This window comes from Empidonax traillii, unplaced genomic scaffold, assembly GCF_003031625.1.
Source record: "Empidonax traillii isolate 1590-97213 ecotype Southwest subspecies unplaced genomic scaffold, ASM303162v1 scaffold686:size905440, whole genome shotgun sequence".
In the NCBI taxonomy this organism is placed as follows: domain Eukaryota; kingdom Metazoa; phylum Chordata; class Aves; order Passeriformes; family Tyrannidae; genus Empidonax; species Empidonax traillii.
This window is the reverse complement of record NW_020955879.1, coordinates 9981-34490: the sequence shown is the minus strand read 5'-3', so window position 1 is coordinate 34490 and position 24510 is coordinate 9981. Positions and strand designations below refer to the sequence as shown.

Sequence of the window (24510 nt, the reverse complement as noted above, 5' to 3'; positions counted from 1 at the left end):
AACAAAACTGAGACAATGGTATCTTGTTTACAAGTTCACCTGGTGCTTTGGCACCGAGCTGGCTGGAGACTTACCAGAGTTTGGACAATGGCATGATTGGTTGCGTTCATGTGGGCATTGAGTGGGAATGAGCACTCCCCATCACAGTAGTTGGCTGCATAGCCCTTTGGAGCGATTATCCAGTCCTTTTTAGGGAAACAAATAGAACATGATTCAACAGACAACTGCATGCAATTAAGAGCAGCTGAAAATTTTCCACTAACTTTTTTCTTGAGGGTGAAAATGTGTTTTCACTGAAACTGTTAGGCCTTTGATTGGGGTTTTGGATTTTGGTTTTTCTTGAGCCATCACTTTTCCAAGGATACACTGATTTTAATGTCCAGAGAATGGTGCACATGTATGTATTGCCATAAACTAAGAGTTTTATCCCTAAAATTCTTGTGGAGTTGCCTTGTGGGGATTGTGGTTTGGAGGCCTTTACGTTCCAACATTTCCTGCAGGTTAGGCCCTCTGGCTGAACTACCTTTCCTAGGTTGAATCACAGCTACAGCTGGTGCCCCCTCATGGAAAAAAATCACATCCATGCATTCACACAGGCACAGTTCAAGCCTGAGGGAGATTCACAACAGGAATAAAAAAACCTGGTGCAGTGCCTCACAGACACTCTATCTTATACACCCTTAAACAGGGACACTAGCCTGCTAAGGCCACTGTGGGAAGTCTTAGCTGTGTAACAGCTTCTGCGTGATCTGCCAGACTTTTCAAGGAGGGGCAGGACAGCCAGCCTGAGCTGCATGTGCAAACAGGTGGCCTCAGTGGCACTCTTGAGTCCCATAGTAGGGAAGAAGAAGGTGACTCTTCACCAAAGGGCTCATAAAAAAATTACAGCTTCTCTGCTGCTGACACGAAAGAGCCAAAGGAAAACAAAAAGCAGCAATAATTAACAGGAGATATTTTGCTTCCTTTGGTGTCAGGCTCTGCAGGTTATCCTGCAGAAGAACATGCTGGTATCCCTCATGTGCACGTAATTCTTAGACAATTTCCCCTTTACCGGACAAGAATTACCTCTGTTTGCTTGAATTTTGCTACAGCGGGCCTGAGCAGCCAGACGCTGTTGCTGTAGCTTTGCTAGCCAAGTTTGCTACCATGAGGATACTTGGGCATAGCAAAAACTCCCCTTCATTTTACTGTACTAGTTTGCCCATAATTTGCTCCTGGTAAACTAAGCTGCTTTTCATAAGAAAATCATCCTCCTGCTAGAGAAGCCAGTACAGACTGTGTAATTAAATTTGTGGTTTAATGTGCTGTAAGAATAAGGGAAGTGCTCTGCTAAAAAAAAAAAATTAATGGATGTTCTGAAGAAAATTGGAGTGCCAAACAACTGCAGGGGGCTGCTGCCCTGCCTTGATCATCTCCCTGCAACAAGCAGGACCTGGGTTCCAACTCTAGCAACGAGCGCTGCTGGTTTGTGGCCTGCCTTTGGCTGCATTGTACCTTTCTACAACTAGAAACATGAAGGCACTGCCTTCAAGACCATGAATTTCACAACTGGAATCCGCTTCCTGCCCAAAAGCAGGACAAGTCAGCTAAGGAAGAGGTGGAAAAACTGCTCACAGGAGAAAAACCTCTCAGAAGTAATGGGGAATGGAGTCAGCATGCAGCCACAGTTGCAGCTAGTGGGCTGGAGTTGACGTAAGTTACAAAAAATGCTGCTGTCCCATTAGCTGAGAGAGGACTTCCATGTCCAGGCACAGCACCAGGGGCAGCCCTGGCATTCTGAATTATAACCAGGTCAAAACATGAGCTGACAGAAATGGGACCTCCCTCACAAAAGTGCTGAATGAAAGAATGAAAGAAAAATTTAAAAACTATAAAAATGAGAAGGTGAAGGCATTCTTTGAAATGTGTTGTTTGATTGCACTGTGGCCTGGTCCTAAGTAACTTACTCTAAACAACTTTCTGGCCTTGAGGTGTTGCAACTACACCCAGTCTTCAGTCTACCTACCACAGGCAGTGCTAATGGTGGGGCAGGGGTGGAGGATTTCAAACAATGGCCCATTTCAAACAGTGGCTGAACACTACAAAAAAAAATTTAGTTAAAATCACTGCTTAACATCAGATTTTTTTTCCTTATCATTAGAGGTACACAGATATAAACCCTTGCCCGTACCGTGACTCCCATGAGTGACAGAGAATGACTGTATACTTGAATCTCATAAAGTATCAAGCTTCCTCTGGATCTTATCAAATGTCACAACTATCAATATTTATTTGCCCTACCCTGTGACTGGTTTTAGTGAGAAGGCACAAGGGACATTTTAAAGCATAATGGCAGACTCGAGTGGAATTACCGTGACACTGTTTAGATAACATTTCATAACAAAATGTCTAGTTTACCCAGAGAGAAACATCACACACCTGCCATCCCAAGTCTTGGAAGCTAACGTAAAGCTCATGCTTTCTGCAAGCTGTTTTTAAGTCACTGCTGTTGTAATCTGTTAAAATAAAAAGAACAAAACAAGAATTTAGAAAGTTAAACAGGCAGAGCATTGCTGCAGGGCACAGCTGGCCAAGTGTGTGCATGGTGTGGGCTCAGCAGCGAGAAATGATGAGCTCCCTCAGCAGCCAAAAGGATAAGGGTGTTGAGGGACATCCGAAGCAGGGCTGAAGCTTTTAAGATGCCTTTGGGAGTGGAGGAACCCAAGTAACAGTGACTCAGTTATAATTACTTCAGCTGCCTTCAAAGTGCTTGTAAAACACCTCCAGTAAAACGACTTCTTAAAAATAAATCTACTCCTTCAGCCCAGCATAGGCTACATCCCCACTGGGCGCTCAGACTCACCCCACTTCCTCAGCTGCAGTTTCCAGTGTGTGCCGCCCCAGGTGGTGAGCTCAAACCGCACACACGTACTGAGAGAATTACAGCCCCAGGAAGGTTAATCATCACCTTGTGTCCCTGTGGCAGTTAGCAGGAGTCCTTAAACAGCTAAGTGTCCCATAGGCAGGGAAGTCCATCCCCAGCCTTCCCCAGACATCACTCCATGCACCGCCTCTGCCCTTGGACCTTTACAAACCATGCTCTGAAAAACCTGTTTCTCCTTTTGATAAGCTGCTTATTTGCAGGTGACACAGAACTTGACATGCTCTCACCACTCACTTGCTCCTCAGTGCCAATACTTCACCAAAGAGAGGGAATGCAGGGTGCAAAGCCCTGACCAGAGACCTTCTCCCTTGCCATGACGCAATGTATGAGGATGTTTCAACCATGCAGGAGCTGCTCGTGATGACCCCACAAAGTACAGCTTTTGACAGCGAGTGGAATTTCCAATTTATATTTGGAAAGAGAGGCAGCTCCACATGTGAACACCTGGAACCACAGAGGAGCTGAGGTGTGACAGAGGGGCCTTTTACCTCCGGGTGGCTGCACAAATCCAGCCCTGACGGGTGGTTGCTGATTTTGTCACACCTCAGGTGGCTGCTGGACCTCAGCAGAGCAGCCACAGAAACCACCTTTGCAGCGGAGCGGCTTGGCCACCAGTGACAGCTGCTGAACCCGCGCTGTGCACTCGAGGGGAAGCAAGAGGGGGAGAGATGGCAGCAAATTCAGCAGGGCAGCGTGGGAGCCCATGTTTTCACGGTCCATGTTCTCCTCCCATGCCTTTCCACAGGGGCCTCCTCCTCTCTCACACACCTCATTTGCAAGTAAAGACGCTTCTGTCAGCAGGCAGATGCCACACGATGATGTGCCTGCCTCCCACTGCCCTGGACCTTTTGGCTTACCAGCCCCCTGGTGCCCCTAACATGGCTTGAAAGGGCACCCTCCCAGCGCAGCTTCCCCCAGATGCAGCAGCTGGGATAGAAAAATATTTTTAGTGACTTTTTCCTTGGCTCTGAATAAGCCTTTCTTTTTCTTCCCTCCAGCACCCGTCCCCCCCCCCCCCCCCCCCCCCCCCCCCCCCCCCCCCCCCCGCCAAAGTTTGGGAACTACAAATGCAAATATTTATTCAAAAGAAAAACTATAATACTAAAAGCACATCCAACTGACATTAAGGGCAGCACAGCAGTACAGCTGGGTACAGTTAACACTGAGGGCTGAAAAAAACCCTACACCTCAAACCCAGCCTCCTAACCACCAAAGATTAGAGAGTTGTTTTTAGAAGCAGCTTGGGTTTTAAACTCTAAGGATTGCATTTCAGACTTTCAATAGCTTTGCTTCAATCACGGATTTAATCAGGTGAGCAGAGCTGGTTAACAGCCTGCTGCAGTATAAACATTCACTCTTTCAGGAGCATGTGGTAGCAAGGACGGAGGAGAGTCTCTCTATTCAAGATTTCCATTTTCAAACCAGACATACCCAGAAGAAACCAGGGTGTGGTGGTTTTTTTTCAGATGAAGCTTTTCAGTCCCTGGCTCAGCCTAGGAGCAAATTTCTAGCATGAGATGTTTTGAAATGATCTGGTCATAATGAGGGGGGAAAAAAAATGAGCAGAAGGTACTTTTAGCGATCAAAGGCTTTCCTCTAAGTACCTGAAAACACAACTTCATTGTGTCCCATTCCTCAATGGGAAATACGTAGTTTGCTTAGAAGAAAACCATCTGTATTTGGGAGTTACAGTGGAGTTCATCTATTCACGACTGAGTGGGCAGAATGATGCTACATTCCAAATCCAGCTACAACATACCCAAATCTGCTACAGGAAAGGGGAGAAGGCAAGGGAGGCAGAGAAAACAGGAGTAGGAAGGAAGGCTGCAAGCAATCACAAGTTTAAGAAAACAGAGGGGTGGAAAAAAAAAAGCTGCTTAACAAGCTACATGAAGCAGAACATGTTATGAACGTGTCCTCTCTCACACTGCCCCCAAAACCTCGCCTCAGCTCACTGGTTGGAATCACCTGATTCACACTCTGCATGGAGCCCTGGCTGCTCTCCATCCAAGGCAGATGCAGACAGTTCTATCTTCTCACTTGCCCAGACTGAGCCTTTGCTTTCTGGAATGTCAACATAGTAAACATCCTCTCTCCCTGGATTTGCACTCTTCCCTGTTTAACCCTCACCCCAACATTGATTCCCTGCCCTGTTTTCTTGTTATGTGTTTGCCTACTATGTCTACTTCATGGAAGTTACTTTAGCCAAACTTCAGGGGTTTTATTAACCTTTAAGCAATCTTAGCATTGACTTTCTGAATTGGAGAAAAAAAAGGCAGCAAAACAGATGCACACAAGTCATAACCCTACGGTTAGGTGCTCGGCATATGCCCTAGAGCCACGTATATTAAATGTACATCCAGTTATGGCCCTGAAAAAAGAGGAATACACACAGTCAAGGGGTTTTGGCAGTGAGCTAAAGCTGACTGAGCTACTGAAGTTGGCTTCCACAACACAACTTCTCCAAAGCCTGGAAAGCAGCATCAGCTACCCCAGACTAGCATGCTCAGCTGTTTTAGCCCAAATTGCCATTTGAGGTGGTGCAGCAGTGCAAGATCCAACTGGCAAGAGGCAACAGGGTTCGTGTCCCTTCCTACCAGCCCTGCAGCAAGGAGCCAGGAGGGCCAAGAGCAGACAGCCTGCAGCAGAGGGGGATGCTACAAACAACTTCCATGGGGCCAGCTTACACTGCTACAGCATAATTTGTGAGGATTGTTTGCCAGAGACCCTTAAAATCCCTGAGAGTTCAGAGAGCTGCTTTGGGAGTTCCTATAGGCTCATTGTGAGTTTAGCAAAATCATCTCTATTTTTTCCTCTGAACATACCAATTCAGAAACACTAGCTTGGCATTTACAAGGCACTGCATTTAATCATACTGCAAACTATTTTGCTTAAAACAGAGATTTAAAAAAACCCAAACCCCTAGTTCTGCACTTAAAAATAACTCACAGAGCAACACAGTTAAAACAGCACAGTTAAGATGGCTTGTTTCTGCAGCTTGTTTGCACTGAATGTTGTCTGCCTTCATCAGGCCCCAAGTCGGACTTTCTGCAAGCACAGATGTTTCTCTTAAGGCTGGACACTGGCATGTGTGTTCCTGAAAAGGGCAAGAGAATAGCCTGACCCTAATAGTCTTCCTCCTACAGATACTTATGCACTAACCCTAGATTTCCTATAACCTCTCCCACGTTAAGTGCTGGCAAAGAACATATAAATATTTACTGAGGTCGATCCGAATGAGAACACTCTTGCTGCTCCCCAGGTGCCAGTTTACCAAATTCCACACGGTAATTAATTGCTTCTGTGATTCAAAATAGCTTTGACAGAGGTCTCCAAGGCCAGCCCCTTCTTCTTGGTGTTTGACTTTGGTGATTTTCCCGGATAAAGCTGGTGTAAACTGATCACACACTTAATAATAGCCCACTTCACATGAAAGTGATCTGCTTGGGTGGGAAGAAGGGGAGATGTTGGGCTGACATGAACTTGCATGTGAAGGCACATACAGAAATTCTGGCCATGCTGCTCCACTCTGCATCCAAGCACTATGCTGAAGGGAAGATGGGCTGCCAGATAATGAAGTTTGTTAACAAGACCCTTGCCATCACAAAAGCATTTGGCTTTATTTGCCTTCAGTGTTTGTGCAAACTGCCCTTTGCGATATTTGGTTCCCGTACGCGTGGGGAAATCTGTCTGGTGCTGTGCGTGTCTGCTGGACGGAAAGGCCACTTGGAGGGCCTCTTTATTTTTCATGGAGCACCTCACACAAATCCCAGGGGCCCTAGGATGGCTAAAGAGAAAGACCTGAAAAACAGTTTTGCTTGAGTTTCACTCAGAGCAGCAAGCACAGCCCAAAGTCAGGTGTTTAAATGGTCTCCATCAGGAAGGGCTGATGGGAAGGGATATGCCTGAAGGCTGACTTGCAGAAGAGAAGGATTATTGCCACCAGACAAGGAGATAGGCCTGTGCAGAAACCGTAAATCACGGAGTTGGCTGTATGGCAGAGGGTCACCATCTGTTACGCTGAAGACAGTCCCCATCTCTTCAGTTAACCAGAGGGTCAGCGTGGAGTCTGAGAGCACAAGCTCAACCCACTGCAAGATTTGGCTGAGGGGCTCCAGACCTTGCAGACAACATCAGAGAAATACCTGTACTCTCCTCCCACCCACCTCATACCTCCACATCCTGAGCCAGAGTTGGCATGTGATCCTCTGCCCCAGCAGATGAAAATACTCCCTTTTCTTCCTGCTTGTCCTCCTTCTACAGAAGAACTGAGCTTGGCTCCAAGAATGTATTGATGCAGGACCCTTGCGTCAAAGCAGTTTATAACCATGGGGGTTATTCAGTTCTGCTTTATACAAGCCAATCATAATTACGTGTTTGTAATACAGGGAAATAAGACACAGATCACTGAGAATCTTATGCCACAGCCATAGCCTTAGTATCTGAGCTCTTGGTACTGACTGCAGGACAACAACTGCATGTCAAAGTGGGGTTCCTTTCCCACACACAGCAGGATGCTTTCACCTAACCCCCAGTTCACCAGATCCAATACCAGCCCAGCAGCACACTTCATGCACTCCAAACTGCAGGACTTGAAATGCTTGTCATGTCTCGATAGTAAATGAGGCTTTTAAAAACATATTTCCCCAAAACAATTCACAGTATCTTTAGGAAAAGGGGTTCTTTTTTGGACTGAAAAATGAACCCCCTGTGCATCCACTAATATAGAGAAAGGAAGTTTGAATCTACCGAGAAAACCACCAACACCAAACCACTGCCTTTGCTCTCAAGGAGAGAAACTGCTCTTAAGCCCTGGAAGGCAGCTAGCAGTCCGAGCTTGAGTAAGAACACAGACCAAAAATTTGACAAGATAAAAGATACAGCAGGAGAAAAAGATGCATAGGTGGGGAGATGCAACCCAGTTCTGCACCTGCTTTGAGTCCAGATGCATCAGGGCACCCTCAGGAGAACTAAGCAGACTTCAGGGTAATCCCAGGGCCATGGATGTAGAAACCCTCACACTTTAAAAAAAATTATGAAAACCCCCTGTAATCTCTTTAATGCTAAAAACCCTTATTGGTCATTGGTGCCTCTTGGGTTGTTAAATTAACCACTTCCTAAAGAGAACAGGGTCTGAGAGTATCGCACTTAGAATGGAAAACAAGCTGATGTAGTTTCTCTTTTCTAAACACAGAAACCAACCAAACATACATCCTAACTTTAAATGCCTCTCCTTTCCCCCACCTTAACAGTCTCAACTATTGACTACGGAAATGCCAAATTCCAGGTTTTATATTAAAGCTGGCTTTAAGCTAGGAGAGCCCAAAAAAGCCCTTGAGACCACAGAATGCCAGCTATTTTTTTCTCTTTTTTGCCATTTTAGAATTTTATGACCTGGTGTGTGGTGTAGTCAAGAAAGCAGCAATGTAAAAATGTCCCTTTTTGCCCGAAGTATCTGCTCCCTCTGGAGTTTTGAGGCACTTTGCCTGATTTAATAATCTGAAAATTCTGTTTAAGCAAACTCATCACGTGGGAAAGCAACTCAGAGAGCAGCCATGATGCCCAGCTTTAAATCTGCAGCTTGGAGACCTGAAGGAAACCAGGACCAAAGCAGGACTCAGAAATTTAGACCCCCAGAAGGTGCTGGCAGAGGGCTCTCATGCTAGATTAGATGTTAACTCCTCCAGCAATGCCATGCTGGCACTGCCCAGCCTCCCCTTGGGAGGCCAGGCTTCAGGACTGAATCATTTCTCCTGCCCTTAAAATCCATGAAGGATTTCACAGTCACACTGGCCCTTGCACAGCATGGCATGGGAACCCACAGCCACGCTGCAGTGTGCACCACAAGGACACGCGAAGGCCACTGGTGGCCAACTGCTGCTGGCGTGCCCTAGCCCAAAGGGCAAGTCCACGAGCATGATGGGCTGGAGCAATTTGGCTGAGTCAACACATGGCCATGCACAAACCCTGGCCACCAGCTCTGGAAGGGCTCCCATCCTGGCTCTGCTCCCTGAAGGTTCCCAGTACCATGGCCAGCATGGAGCAGCCTCAGGTGCAGCGTGGCTCACCCACAGCCCAAGCATTCAGGAGCAGGCGAAAGCCTACAGATTCACACCAGCTAAGTTTTGGCAACGCTGGCTTATCTCCCTGTGCTGCGTCTGGATATAAACTAAGAAATACAGCTGCCTCTCTTCCTTGGGGCATAGTGATTTCCAGAGACGGGAAGGGCAGGGATCCTATTAGAAATGAAGGGGGCAGCATAAGCAAATTAATCAAGTAACTTGGAACAAGCTAAAGTGTTTGAGAGGGAAGAAAGTACTCAATTAAAAGGACTTGTAGCACTGTGATGGAGGGCAGAGTGGCTGGAAAACAGATAAGAATTAGAAGACAGGAGAGTCTCTCAATTTTTATAAAAATTTCAGAGTTACTGTATTGCCCCACCAGCCTGCAACAGCACTCATAAGGCTGCTGTAAAACACCTGCAACATGCAACCTTTCCACAGCAAACAGGAAAACTTCTTTGCCTGCCTGGAAATGTGCTTTACCATGTAAACATTGATGTTCTCAGAAGGTTAAAAAAAAAAAAAAAAAGATCTCCTGCTGTTCTACCACATTTTTTCCAAAGAAATCTGAAAGAGGACTCTGCTGGGAATGCATTTGTGCCATACCATAAATCTCAGTGTACACAGAGATTGAATCTTTCTAATATTGCACTTCACAGGGCATAATCCTAGACAAGTACTGCTTAGCAAGCAACCTACAAGCACAAGAGTTGTGGCTAAAATACTTCACCCCCTTGAAATAAATGGATGCAACTTCACATGGGGGTCTGGACTCCACCCTGGATTCAAGAGGACTCCTGTGAGTCTATTGCGTGAGATCTTCTCCTCTACCATCCCCTTGCAGATGTAACCTATTACCCCAGGGAAGAGCATCCCACCTCACGACCCCCTTCTTGCTTCTTTCAACTCCAAAGCAAACGGAAACACTGCAAGTCATCCCGCCTTGTGCTGCATGATTACCTGTGACACTTGACACCCTGGAAACGTCCTGAGTCTGGGTGGAGCGGTTCCGACTCTGCTGCCTGCGCCTGCTTGTCGCTGACCTAGTGGTCCGGAGGTGAACTTCGCTCACTTTGAAGAAGGCCACCATGAAAGGCTGTTTGTCGTAAGGGCCATCTCGCCCTACAAGGCCAGCTTCTCTAGGATTTACACTGAAACCTTCAAACCAAAGGGTAAAGTGAATGTTAGAAAAAAGAGTGCAGGTGGGTTGTTCCTTTCAGCATCGCAACATCCCCATAACCAGTGTCTCCTTTCTTCTTGCTCTTCTTTAAACACTAAACATTCCTTTCCTGCCACCAAAACGGCCTACAGGCATTGTTATGACAGCACTCCATCCTGGACAAGAGACTTCACTGAAGCACCTGGCTCTTTGGTACCTCTTTGGCATCTCTATTCCAGTTTAGGCTTTTTTTACTCTATACAAACAGTTATATAAATAAACTCTCCATTTTCTCTACCCTATTATAAAGAATTATAGATAGATATATAAAACACAAAGCCCAGAGGTGTCATGAATTTCTTCTGCTGCCTGTGAAACACAAGAAGCAGATATGAGATTAGGAGACCTCTAGGGAAAGCAGAGGGCAAAGGGATGGTGTGCTTTTGTCAGGAGCACGGGGATGGGCTCTCAGCCCAACCAGGCAGGTAGAGGCTGGCATTAACATTTCCTCAGGGAGAACAGAGGGCAACCCCTCTACTCTCACTTGACATCACAGGTGTAGCAAACTCCAGCATGAAGAGACAAAAAGAAAACAAGGTTGGACACTACCCCAACCCACCTCCACCAGCTCATCCTGGTACTGTCGAGAGATACTTGACCTTACTTAAGTGAAAAGTTATGTCCATCATGGGGCAGCCAATAACCGACAGTCCACCAGCTGTGCCCTCAGACACCCTGCTCGTGCTGTTGGCTACAGCTGCTTAGGGTGCTCACCCTCCCACATCCCAGCTAGGTTCCGTTAGCACCACTTCTGGACAGCATCCAAGGGACTCCAGAGGCGAGTAGTGTTACCTGGCCTGTAACCTACCATCCCGGGTCACCACGCTCAGCTGCAGTCCCATGTTGTGCTGAGGGTTCATCACCCACATGTTACTGGTGGCAGTGACATCAAACTCCAGCCAGCCCTCCTCCGATGCCCACACTGCCCGCGTGTCCAGCAGAAACAGGTCAGAGGCCCTGCAGAGGAGAAGTGTAATGAGAAGACCATGGTGACAGTGATTTTCTCCCCTGGCTTTTGCCATTACAGAAAAAAAAAAAAAAATCTGTAGTCGTTATAAGTTATGTTAATGGCTAGGGAAAAAAAAAAAACACTGCCCCAAATCTGCTTATGTGTACCCAGAGTTCTGCCATGAGATGCACATGCTTCCATATATGAAATTCAGGATTACATTTTCTAAGAGGAAAGCAAGCGTACTCCTCAGGTCTGTCCACTTCTCCACCAGCAAGGGACTTGTAAGGCTTTCTTCTTCTTAAAGAGTGTAATGATAACCCTGGCAAGGACAGTGGTCAAAATACTAGCATGTCCAGGCATTCAGTGGCTTTTGTCTTAGGGATTTCATGGTATCAGCCCACCACATACAGGCTTAGCACAATTGACCAAAATAAAAAAATAAAAATAAATTAATGGTCAAGTATCACAAAGTGAAGGAAAATGAACCTCTAAAGGCCTCTAAAGACATTTTTCTAAGGCTTATCAACAAAGATTAGAGTGCCTTGTTCCAAGGTTGCTGGTGCTGCACCTGCTTCATGGACTTCAGCTTCAAATGCTTTTAGGTCTGTACCTTTTTTGCAGCATCAAATACTCACCCAAACTCAGTTCAGTGAAATCAGCTGCAGAAGCCCACAGAGAAATCCCATGTACATTTTCTTGATGTATTATAGGCATAAGTTTCCTGTGCAAGAAAGCTGCAATTCCTATCCTTAACCTGTGGCTATAATCACAAAATGGATACCAGGTGTCAATCCCATCTTCATCTGTTTTTCCTCCCTGCACTTTTTTTTTTCCTAACAGGAACAATGGAAATGAGAAAACAGAGTACCTGTCCCTCCTACCCATCAAAAGTTAACTTCAGAAAAAAAAACATTTTGATTGAGTTACATTTTAATTTTGGCCAACTGCTATGTCATGCTGCCCAGCAGCTTGGCTTGCATGAGATCACACATGGAAAAATAAGCACTTAAGTACATTAGGGCTCCTAGTGCAGCTATTTTTACAGCACAGAGGTTTTCCTCAACCTCACTGGTAGCTGCACACTCTGTGGTTGACTCAACAGCCTTTCCCACAGGAGTCTTTGCCACCACTGCTCCAATGGAACAAGCGTTCAAGCTCAACTCTGACCTTCACCTCCAGCAGCAGCAAGCAGCTAAGGCTGGCCAGCTGCTACGTGTTTTGGAAACCTTAAGGTTGAGAGATTTGGGCTTTCCCAGGCAGGGTATATAAACTGAAGTGTTGCTTAAAGGCAACTTGCAAGCAGCAGCTGCAACCACTCTCTCCCTCTCCAGTTTGATGAGAGGAATGAACTGCTAGATCATTCCCACCTCTGAACATGACTTACACATCGGGCCTTGCCAATGCTTGAAACAGACTGTATCTGAAAAGGGGTTTTCCTAGCACCTGTTCTGACCTTCCTCCTCACACCAATTGCTTTCTGATCTCTGTAAGAGGGTAACTCTGTGACAGAGCTACTCTAACTCCTCTGTACAGGGAGCTCTGTAAGAGCAAACCCTCCTGAACACTCAAACACATGGGAGTAGTCAGGTCTACAAAAACACAAAGAGAAGGATGAGAGCTCATATTCCCATTGCCTTGTACTTTGGGAAGGCACTTGGACAGCGGGGAGCTGTAAAGGCAAAATGGACCACATGGCATCGTGTAGCCCATTCCCCTGAACTCCAGGCAGGGTCAACTGCATCCCTATCATTCCTGAGAGGCATTTGCCTCACCTTAGCTTACAGGTCGCCAGCCTCAGGAGCTCCGTCACCTTCCCAGGAAATTGAATGGGTTTCACTTGAAACATTTCATGGGTCTTTTTTTTTCTTTTTTCTTTTTTCTTTTTTTCATTTTCCCTATATTATCTTACTTAAATGTCACAATATCTCCTTCTTACTAAAACAATATTTTCAGTCTCTCCTTACAAGCCATGTTTTAAAGACTTTGACTATTCTCATCGCTCTTTATCGACCCAGCTCAGATCAAGATCTCACTGATGCTGAGTACAGTGGAAGGATAATATTCATGTGTCTCACAGACTGTGCCTCTACTCATACACCTCGGAATATGATTTTGGCTTCTTCACAAAACTCACACTGTTAACTCATGTTCACCTTGTGATCTACTATAATCCTTAGACTCATGCTGCTGAACTGTAAAGGACCCAGTCACTTCCTAGGGTGTATTTATATCACTGATTTTTCATGTCCAAATGAAATCATCCTTTCTCCTAAATCACATTCCCTTCCCAAACCCCCCCACCCCAGACTGAACCTCCACCATTATTAGATTACTGAAAACACAGACTTGCCTTTCTATGGGTGTCCCCCATTTTTGTGTCCTCCACAAATATAATCAGCAAACTGCCCAGTCAAAGTGCAATCATACCAAGCAAGAATGATCTGCTTTATCCTAGTTTGTCACACTCACTTTGGAGAGATTTCAACTCCTTTGAAACATGAAGAAAAATGGACAAGTGGGCTTTCCAGTCCAGTTAACTCTTTGCAAAAAGTCTCATAGAGGACTGGTTTTCAATCAGCTCTGCTATTCATAGAACCATAGAATCAACCAGTCAAAAGACCTCTGAAATCATCAAGTCCAACTCTTGATCCACTACCACTGTGGTTACTAGACCATGACACTAAGTGCCACATCCAATCTCATCTTAAAAACCTCCAGGGACTGTGAACCCACCACCTACCTGGGTAGCCCATTCCATTCCAATGTCTGATCACTCTCTCTGTAAAAAATTTCAATTGACTTCTTCATTGTTCGACTGGATGAAGCCAATGCTGAAGGTTCACCCCTCAAATACTTAAGGTCATAGTAGATGTGTAGGTAACACACCTGAATACTTTCTGTTTAAGCCTGTTTTGAATTAATATTTGTCACCCAAACCTCACCAGGCTGCACAGAATTGCATATAGTTTCTTACTAGTTTTCATTTTGGCATGAAAGTTTTAAAAGACTATTCAGTCATCTATTTCCAAAGAAAAAATTAGGGAGGAAAGAAATAATTTACTCACATAAAAAAGAATTCCAGCTATTTGACTGAGAATATCTAAGTACTCCCTTTCTTTTTCCAGAATAGAAATCTTGTATGTCCACCCCCCTTTAAGAAAGTCACTTCAAATTTAGCCAAGCAGTAAGTATCTGAAAATTCCTGCCCAAAAAGGTTCAACAGAGATTCGGAGCTTAGCAACAAAGTTCTCTGGACTTCTTGTATTCAAGGAACATACTTTCCCCTTCTTTCCCCTTTGGTAAACCAAATACCATGAATCACTTGAGGGGAATCTGCTCTTTCCTACAAGTCACGTGTCTAAGAAGAGATGTCCCTGCTACTTCTGCAAAAAAAAGCTGTGTGGTGTCTGATCTTGGAATAGAGACTGGGAGATCTCCCAGGTTAGCCTTTGGTCAAAGGGAAAAGGGGAAGGAGGTCAAAAGGAAAGAATATCTCATCTCTCTCTCTAGTCAAAGGGAAAGAATATATCATTAGATAGGGAAAGGTGGAGGATTTTTTGTAGTTGTCAGGGACACACAGATGTGCAAAGTATAGAAGGAGAGACCCTGAATAAAAGGAAACATTCTGCAGAGAAAAGCGAGTAGAAAGATGCCCACCACACCTCTGTGAATTAGGCCCACTGTTCCCAACTCAGCATCTCTCTGCTTCTAGAAGTAGTTGGGAAACTACTGGCATCTTCCTGCACTGGTAGCTCCCAGAGGGCTACTGCTGCCATTTGTGGCAACACAGCTGCCAACAAACATGCTGACAGATGTCAGTGATGAGAATCACCCATTTCCACTCTTGCCCCAGTGCTGAGAGGAAAACAGACCTACACAACTGCAAATCTTCTTTTCTCCCAGTTCTGCTTTCTGAAGACTATAGAAAACCCATTTATTCCATTCCTCTCCTAATAGGACTGCAAAAGAAAGACAGGAAACATGAGGGATAAAACTGCCGCACAGCCTTATTACCATGCTGGATCATTGGCTGATTTTGGCAGGGACCATTTTTGCCAACAGCGTTTGCTTAGCAGGTCCACACCCTATGGCCCAAGCTGTTACAAAAGTTGAAGTGCACAAAACAGATGAGCAGGGGTTTCCTGCAAGCCAAACAGTAGTGGTGGAGAAAGGAAAAAATAAACATCTGAAAGGGGCAACTAACCTCCTGGAGGAAGTTGATCCTCACCAGTACATGCATGACAAGAATGAGGCCTTATAGCCATGTCCAAAAAAGAAATAGGTTAGGAAGCAGTCAGACATCATACTGATCAGCGCTAAGCACAAGTAAATGCAAGCCCACAGTCAAAGAAAAATCTAAGAGTGGACAAGAAGGTGAGAAACGGATCATATACTGTCACATAAAACAAAGTATTGAATTTCTAGTCATTAAGTGATGACATTGATCCCATGCAGTGAGGCAGGCAGTGACCTTCCAAGAGGAAGCATGCAACTGAGTACATGGTCACCTTCATGGAAGGATATTTGAAAACTTCAGCATTTGGGAAAAACAGAGGCAATATAGAACCTGAGAGAAACAAGAAGGGAATGTGAGGAACAGGAAAAACTTTCTAGAAAAAGAAAGGCTGGAAGAAATGTTTGAGCCAGCATCACTGAGGAGACAGGAAGAAGCATAGGCTGAAGAAAGCAGACTCAGTTTAAAGGTTTCATGTCCAAGCAACCTCAGATGTCAGGGACATCAAAAGACCTCTAGCACCTCCACAGGTCTTTAAAATTCAGTGTACAGAAGATAAATTTCATCACCAAAACAGGCATTTTCTTAACACTCTCTGTCTAAACCCGCCCTCTGGGTTCTTACACAGTTACTGCCATTGTCACTAAGGTGACCATCAGTCTCATCTTCATTTTCAGAGTGATTAACCATCTGGGTAAGTTCAGTTAATGATTTCCATAATAAGGCTGCTGCAGGCATAACATGTATTAATATTAGATTATTAAAGGGAAACAAGTGAATGGGAGAAACCAAGGCCATGAGCTTAAACAACTTTCCTGATACAAGAGAGGATATTAAATAGGAAGATGCAAATTAGAAACTCCCAACTCGAAACAGGAGCTCTTTGTTCTGGATCAAGGCCCTGAAGTATGGACTTGAGTACCAAGAAATAAATGGGAGTGTTTCCACAGCCTTCAGAAGACTCTGGAGAAAGATGGAAAAGCAAAGGTCAACAGAGCAATCACAAGTGGCTGCAATAAACAGAAAGGAATACACAGTTTACCGGAGAAATATGGCCTGTGTAACTCAGAAGGCAGGATTTAGCTCCAGTGTCCTCAGAGAGTGAGCCGATTTGTCAGATATAAATATCAAATATAGCTACTATTCTTAATGCCAGCATCCCAACCATGTACTCAGGGCATTTATAGGAGGAACAGCTTGCATTTAACTTCAGTGCTTTTCCCCCTCTAAGATAAATATTTTGTTAACTGAAACCTCTGTGTAAACCTTTCAACAAAATGTCTCTAGGTGTTAATTCTCTTTAATTGAACACTAATTAGATTAGAATTCAGTCAAATTAGTAACCAGGTCAAGTGGTTTCTCTTACTTACTATACTTAGTGAAATGTTCACATTAAAATAATTTTTCTGTTCTGGATACACATTACAACATGGAACTTTGCTACAGGAAAAACACCAAAGCTATAAAAAGCTGAATTTAAAGAAGCATCTGTTGAACTAGTTTTTTTAGTTTCCCACCCTCCCTGGCCTTCTTTCCGTGACCAGGCAGAAGTTTTACCAGGGAGACAGTGAGAACAAACAGAAATCTCACCTTCAAAATGACCAAGTTAAAGGTCTTGTATTTTAATTACATATCTTGGAACAACATTTTTGGCCCAACTTCAAAGCCTGCAATTACCCAGGTGTTTAAAGGATTGTTACGCATCAACAGCCATTTACCAAAGCATTAATTACTATAAGTCTCTAAAACTTTCCTCAGCTGAACCTTTTTGTTTACTTTTCTTCAAAGACAAGTTGACATAATAGTCTAGACGGCCTAGCAGCAGTTTCTCAAAAGGGAATTTTGCACTGAAGTGTGGAATCTACATTTTAATTAACGCGCTTTCTAAATACTCCTCTGCCCGCCTCAGGATCAGAGTCTTTAGTCTGCTCTGACATCAACTTTCAGTAAAAATTATCCTGCGTATAGCAAGCTAGCAAGATTATTCCACTACCCACTATCGAAGGAGAAATAAATCTACTCGCAACTGGCTCAGTCTTAGTTAAAAAGAACTCCACTTAGATAAAACTTTGATATTGCAGCCTTTTCAAACCTGTACATCCACCATCTTGCAGTAGATGTAATCGCCGCTTTGAGTTTAAAAGCGTTTATTACTTACAGAATGAACCTTACATGGAGCTCCCACAGGATGAGGTACTGCCAAGCGATGCAATACAAAGCCTTAACAACTTAGTCTATCTAAATGACCAGTAGTCAGCCTTAACAACTTAGTCTATCTAAATGACCAGTAGTCCAAAGATTCAAGCGCACATACAAAATTTAATTAATCAGTGCTCCTTTGTACAGAGACCTGCGGGCAGGGAAATGCCAGCCCCTGGAATGAGCTGCCATGGAAGGCAAAGGCAGTCTCTACTTGAAAGCAAAGTAGTATCTTATTGTTTCATGAGAAGTAGGGCTCAGTTTAACTGTCTTGAAGAAGTTATGCAAACCGTGGGCCAGAGGACCAGGAGAGATGTGCACATCCTATAAGAGCTTCTTGGAAACCAGGAAGAAAATACAAAGAAATGTCAACTTATAAATGAAGTTCCTTCCAAGGTGGAATAGAAGACCAGCAGCTGGGCACTAATTTGCAGGGATTGACAGCCAGCAGAGGAAAAAGCACAGAATGGAGATGTTGGGAGACACTCTGGAGGGGGTCTGCAATTCAGGACAGATAGAGGAAAGCCATCCTAGATGCATCCAGACATGGGACACACAAGAAGGGATAGATATGCTCAGCCTCACACCTCCACTGCTCTGTCTGATAAGAGTTGCCCTGTGCTGAAAAGGCTGCCCTGTATCACTGTATGCCTCATCCTGGCAGCGGAATATCCAAGGGCAGGAGGTTAAATCTTCCAGACTCACTGGAAGACTAGCAGGGCGAAACATGGGGTTTTAAGGCTGAATGTGTCAAAGACTGGAAAATCAGAGCCTAGACATACAGGACGTGGTCTCTCTACATCAAGACTATGGGAAGTTCATCTTACAGGTCTGTGATAATCCCCAGTATAGCCAACATAGATATTTGAAGGCAAAGGTGTCCCCCCACTTCCAGCTTAACATCTTGAGCTTCACAGATCTGAGGAATGAACATTTTACAAACAGGAGAAGTGAAAAAAAAGAAAAAAATCAACCTAAGTCACAGGGATAGGAGATTTTTTTTTTTTTAACTACAATTCTGTAAGAAAAAGGGGTATTCTAGCAGTAGTGAAGGCTATGGTACTTCAGAGTTTAAATGCAGTTTGAGGCATGAAGATAGGGGAGAGGACAAAGGGGTAGTATTTATCTTTGTCCTTAAAGAAAAGATATAAGGCACAGATATGGCATTCTTTAGTTTTGATAGAAAATGCCAGCTGGTTATGGAACCAGTAAGTTTTATCCAGAATGACTTTCAAACTACTCTAAACCAACCAGCCTAAACCACAACAAATCACACACCCACAGTGGAAGCTGAATTGAGATGTGGGCAGACGCTTCTCTATAGCATCATGGAAACAGCTCTATCATATACAAATATATACACACTGTATACAAATCTGACCCCAACTTGAAACAGATTGATGCTAGCTTTGTCATTTGTATTACACAACCCATTCCAAAACCCAGTTGAGAACGGTTATTTATTTTCTAAGCTATAAACACTGCCGTTGAATCAATTTGCCCTTTAGGTTAGAAGCTCGGATCACATTTGTATAAATATCCTGTTGCAAAGAGGAAGACTTTATTACCACTATAACTGGCAGCTAAAAGCCAACGAGTGCCTTAACCCTTTAGGAATTGTGTTTGGCACAACAAGAACATGGTCCCCAGGCAGTCGCTCTGCAGGGCTCACTTATGTCCACACGTGTCTTATCGTGTAGGAGGAATCTTCCCAACCATCATGTCCTCATATTTCATTCTGGGTGCAAACGAAACTGTTTAATAAACTTTGACCATTAAGGTACCGTATCTTCCTTTGATCACTAACACAGGCCACTGTGTTTTTCATAGATCAGTTGTTTGGACAGTGTGGGAGTGTTCTGAGGTCTGCATTAGCAGGATATTTACACTTGAAAACATACTGATGATCCAAACCAAGGACTAACATCTTTGATCAACCATAAACTGCCTTCCCTAGTCCTGACCTGACACCTCTCTGGGTGAGAACATGGAAGTTTCAAGAACGAAACTGTTTAAATAACGAGCTGTTTTCAGGGACAAACTCATTTCTTCCCTTCCCTTGTAAAGGTCTCGCTTATATGGCAATCCACTCCTAAATGGTATCAGAAATCACAGAGGGCTTTGCTGGTTCTTTCACAAAATCAGTGCTACAGTTTAGAATCAGGCCCAGCTTCAGGGCTGAGCTGTGCACTAGTACCACATAAGGCTCTTGCCTGTGTAGCTCTTGCCTGATGAAACTAAACAGTCTGTCAGATACGGCCAAGGTGGGACAAGCACCTGGAAGCTGATACCACTTGTCCTCCTAAACTGGTGCTTTGGCAAATACCCCTGTTTTCTGCATATTTCAAAGGAGAAAAAAAAAAAAAAAGAGAGAGAGAGAGAAGAAAAAAATCCCACCCTAGTGTTCAAACAGCCTAGTCTCTTAAAACTCTGGGGGGTCAGAAGCTGAAGGGCAGCAACATCCGGCAGATGTATCATCTGTTCCCTCTCCCAGTGTCAGCCCCTACAGCCCACAGCCTGTTTCCAAACCCAGAGTCATCCCCCTCAGAGCAAACCAGATGTCACCTCAGCCCTATTTGGTGAAGCCTCTTCTCCACACAATCCGAAATGCACACAACTGATGGCTGGCCACAAGCTTGACCCATCCTGAGGATTTCATTAATCTCTTCGCATCAACCCACTGACAACTCCAGCAGCTTGTGTTATGACAAAATGTGGCCGTTAACTGCGGTTTGGTTAGAAAACAAAAGCCTAGTTTCCAGGCACTATTTTTCTTACCTTACAAAAGCATGGAAGGAATGGCGAGATGAAAATATTACTGACACAAGTGAGTCAGTATTAAAAATGTTTTCTTTTTAAGAGAGAATGTACTTAGACCACACTGTCTTCAATGTGAGTTTTACCGCCTGGAGTCCTCACAAGTATTTTTTTCTTATTTCTGATGGCTTTGAATGAGGAGAGGGTCAAATTTCTACCCAGAGGTTTTATGCTATTTCAATCACCATTGATGTCTGATCGTTCATGTTCTCTATGCTTACATGCCTGTCTAGGAGACAGTCTCAAATGGGCCCATGGTCCTTGTTTTCAGCTTTCTCTACAGTGGCAAAAATCAGTTCGATAATTCAGTAACTGGTAGAAATTTTAGCCTCAGGCTGGGTTCTGTTTTTAGCCATCAGGGAACAGCCAGCAGTGCCTTGCAATTCCGTGCAGCAGCACACATCTGGGCTGGAGTCACACGCTCATCCTTTTACTGTCCAGATGAGCTTTTTTTTCCCCTTTGCTCAAGTAATACTCAATTGAGCCACTTCATTACACTTAATTGGAGCCAAGGGATACTTCTAGGCTCTGAGCTTTGGTGAAGATTTGTATTTACTAAAGCTTTCTCTTATCTCCTGCCCTACCAAACTTGTTTCTTTGAGAGAAGCAGGCAGGTTTCCTTTATATATATATATTTTCCCCCAGAGATGCCTCCTGCCTTTCTCTTGTAGACTGCTGGTTTGAATCCATACATGCCAGCTGCCCACTTAAAAATTATTTGCACCCAAAAGTATTTTAGTAGCTACCAATAACCGCCTCAGACAACTGTTGACCTCATAAGAGCCAAGATTAACATGGTGTCTTTGAACTTTCTCTGAAGACTGCAGATGTTGACTGAACAGGCACCTTCTGCAGCTTTTAGAGATGAATTTTCCTGACCAGAAGGAATATTTGTCAGTAGAAAAAGATGAAAAAAGGCGCTACATCAACTCCTCTGTCTCATCTGCTATTTCACCAGCTAGACTTCAAGATCTGTACAGACTCTTCCTTATGCAATATAATGTCATAAAATGTCAGGAAATATCAAGCTGTTATTCAAAACCATTAGTCCAAAGGAAGCATGACACAACTTTTTTAGTAGGGTTTTTTTTAAGTCAAATGCAGCTGTTATTTTCTGGCTTATAAGATGTCTGCTAAAATTCAACGGAAGATTTACAAATATTTAGCAAGTTCCTTCAAAAACCAGTGCACTCTTTTTTTTATAATTTAACCTTCCAGTGTTCTGAACAGCAAAAGAAAACACTGCATTCCAAATTAATCCACTGAGACAAAAGGGGGAGAAAAAAGCATTTTGGACTTTCTTCCCCCCCCAAGTAAAAGCAAGTAAGTGAACAAAACCACTCAAAGAATAGAGTTCCTTAAAGCACACCAGAAGAATCTGAGGCATTTTTCCTCTTCATGCAGAGATATTCGTGAACAGCTAAATACCACTTTTTAGTATTTGTTTTCAAGAATGTTTACAGACTCAAGTCCACCCAAGTCAGCAATGAGGGTGAACATTTGAATCCACAGCAGCAGTAGGCTATGGAGTCAGACCTCAACTGACTATAACACTGAGTAATAAGCAGCTTCTGCTATCTTATTTTAACAGTCTTTTAACATCTGCATGTATTTAACACAGAAGGGGTCATTTATATGCATATATATATATGCATATATGTGTATGTATGCATATATATACAGAGAATACAAACCTATGCATGTACTTATACAGAAGCACACACATTTTCATATGTGCTTTTATATTTTACCAGTAAATGAAAGAGTCCTTTAAGCTGAAAGGAAAAAAGGGTAGAAAAGGGCATGTCCTTTTTACAGCTGCAAAACTCTGTGAGCCATATCTTGCCCACCTCTGTGCAGATGATGTGACAATTCCCACAGACTCATCTGAAGCACAAGTTGCTTTAGCCAAACATCTCCCTCCTTCCCCTCAGTAAAAATAAATAAATAAAGCAGAAAAAGAAACAAAAAGGAAGTCTTGAGGGACTGGATGAGTCAGAGGTTAGTAATGAACTCCAGACACTCATCCCTGGGTCAGTGGTTCACGCCTAGCCCATGTCAGGAGGGACAGTGAATTGCTGGCAGCCTGGATCTGGAGGAAGCCACTTTATGATTCCCAGTCCCAACAGTGGGATCCCCTCAGCATGGCCGCCAGCAACGGCAGAAGGAACATGATGAAAGGGAATTGAAAGACCCAAACTACTTGCCAGCTTTGGACAGAGACCACCCTGGCGATCCCCACCCAAGCTGCTGCCTCTGCTCTGTCCATAGGGAAGTCTCCAGCACCCAGTGATGCCCAGCACATGCAGATGTCAAAGTGCCCAGTGCCAAAGGACACACGTCTCAGCTTCGTAGTGCGATCTGATTTTGGTGTGCTTCTGGTATGGGATGTGAAACAAAGACACAAGGCTCCAGCATCACTGCTGCACACAGGCACTTTGAGAATGGAGTTTGTAAGCTTGTTAGGAACAGGGTATATTAGAGGCTGTATCCTGTACTTTATTCTCTTTTCTGCGATGCCTTATTTGCTTGCTCAGTTCACTCTGAAAAAAATGTTATATAAACATATAAGTTGACAATTCTCTTACTCTGTGCCCTGCTTTGGTGACCGTCACAAAGCAGAATATTAATTGCTTCCATAGACTCATTGCAGAGGTTTTCTTTTAGCTCCAGAGGTGGGATCTCTGCTTGTGGAATCTAAAGCAGACCAACAGTTCCCATTTTTTATGCAATGTGGTTCTAAATGAACAATACAGCTAACATCTATGAAATCTGCATGACCATCCGGAGTTCCATCAGCTCTTGATGTAACAAGCCAGCACGTTACCCCTGGAGGCACTCCAGCAATATCCAACTCAAAGCGCAAAGGGAAGCACATCACTGATCTTTTAAAACTCACCCCTTGTTCCCCATCACCTATTCACCCAAGTATTTCTCTCCAGTTCCCCAGAGGCCACACTCCCCACAGAACAACCACAAGCTATTTAATGTTCCCTTCACAACTGCCAATCATCAAAGGCACATGGTACCCCAAATGGTACCAATGGAAAGGCTGGAGAAAGAAGGAGCAGAAAGGAAAACACCCAGGAAACCTTCAGAGAGGAAACAAATGGAGCTTTTTTTTTAAGCACTGCTGATTTCCTTTTTTTTTTTTTTTAATGCCTGCAGCAGACGAACAATTACAGTCCTAACAAGTAATGAAACACTTTTGTACCACAGCATTAATCTGACATTTAATTGACCGTATATTTCCATCTTTTAGCCTTACATGATTCCTCCATCTGAAACATTACAGGTTTTAAATTAATCACTCCATTTACACTTTTTTGGATTTTTTGTGTCACAGTTTCTACTGTGCCTCTCACTTTTGCCTCTCTCAATGCCACTGAAAGTCACGGAGTGATTCTGTACCTGCATATGCAAAATGTATGCTGAATTTTCTTCTGCTTTATTTACTTTATTTAAGCCCAGTTGAGAGCAGGTGAAGTCTGAACTAATTACCAGTATTTTTAAAACAGGCTATGCTTTTTGTGCTGGTAAGATTAAGTTGAAAGGGAGTATGTGTATTTCGGTACACAAGAGCAATGCCAGTTTAAAAATCTACTGCTTCTCATCAGATTCTTTCTCTATTTAAAGACAACACAAAGGTTGCAGCTAAGTCACACCCTGGGCTACAATAGTGTGAACTTTCTCTGGTTGATGTCCATTTGTACTCTACCATGTCCATTTCCCATAAGGAAAGGACCATGCAATAACATAACCCTGTTAACATGAACAAACCGGATATTTATTTTCAGTCCTCCCAACATTAATGCAAAGCTCAGTCTTCACCAGGACAGCAGCTGGTGGCACAGAGCAAGGCCCTCCTGCATACCTGTTCTGATGTTCCTGAAGCACTTGGTAGATGCTGATAAGGAAGGTTTGGTTTTTAAAGCTTCCCACAACGCAGTCCTTGTAGATCCGAAACTCAGCGGCTGTGACGGCCTCGCCCTCAGGAATCTGAGACAAATTAAATTTGAATTCCTTGTGGTGCCTCTGGTGAGGTGTGAACTCCTTGTCGTACTCAACTGCAGATGGGAAAAGGAAAGGAAAAAAAGGAACCAT

General features: G+C 43.9%; 1 protein-coding gene across 1 annotated transcript in view; it reads right to left on the bottom strand.

Moving 5' to 3' along the window:
* The window catches only part of LOC114065658 (bone morphogenetic protein 6), a 25933-nt gene extending 1423 nt beyond the window's left edge, over positions 1-24510 (bottom strand). Inside the window, exons 1-5 of the mRNA XM_027899718.1 lie at positions 24281-24510; positions 11013-11161; positions 9946-10143; positions 2419-2495; positions 75-185 (exon numbers count right to left, since the gene is read on the bottom strand). Of these exons, the coding sequence (XP_027755519.1) occupies positions 75-185; positions 2419-2495; positions 9946-10143; positions 11013-11161; positions 24281-24510 (765 nt within the window). The remainder of the gene's footprint in view (positions 1-74; positions 186-2418; positions 2496-9945; positions 10144-11012; positions 11162-24280) is intronic.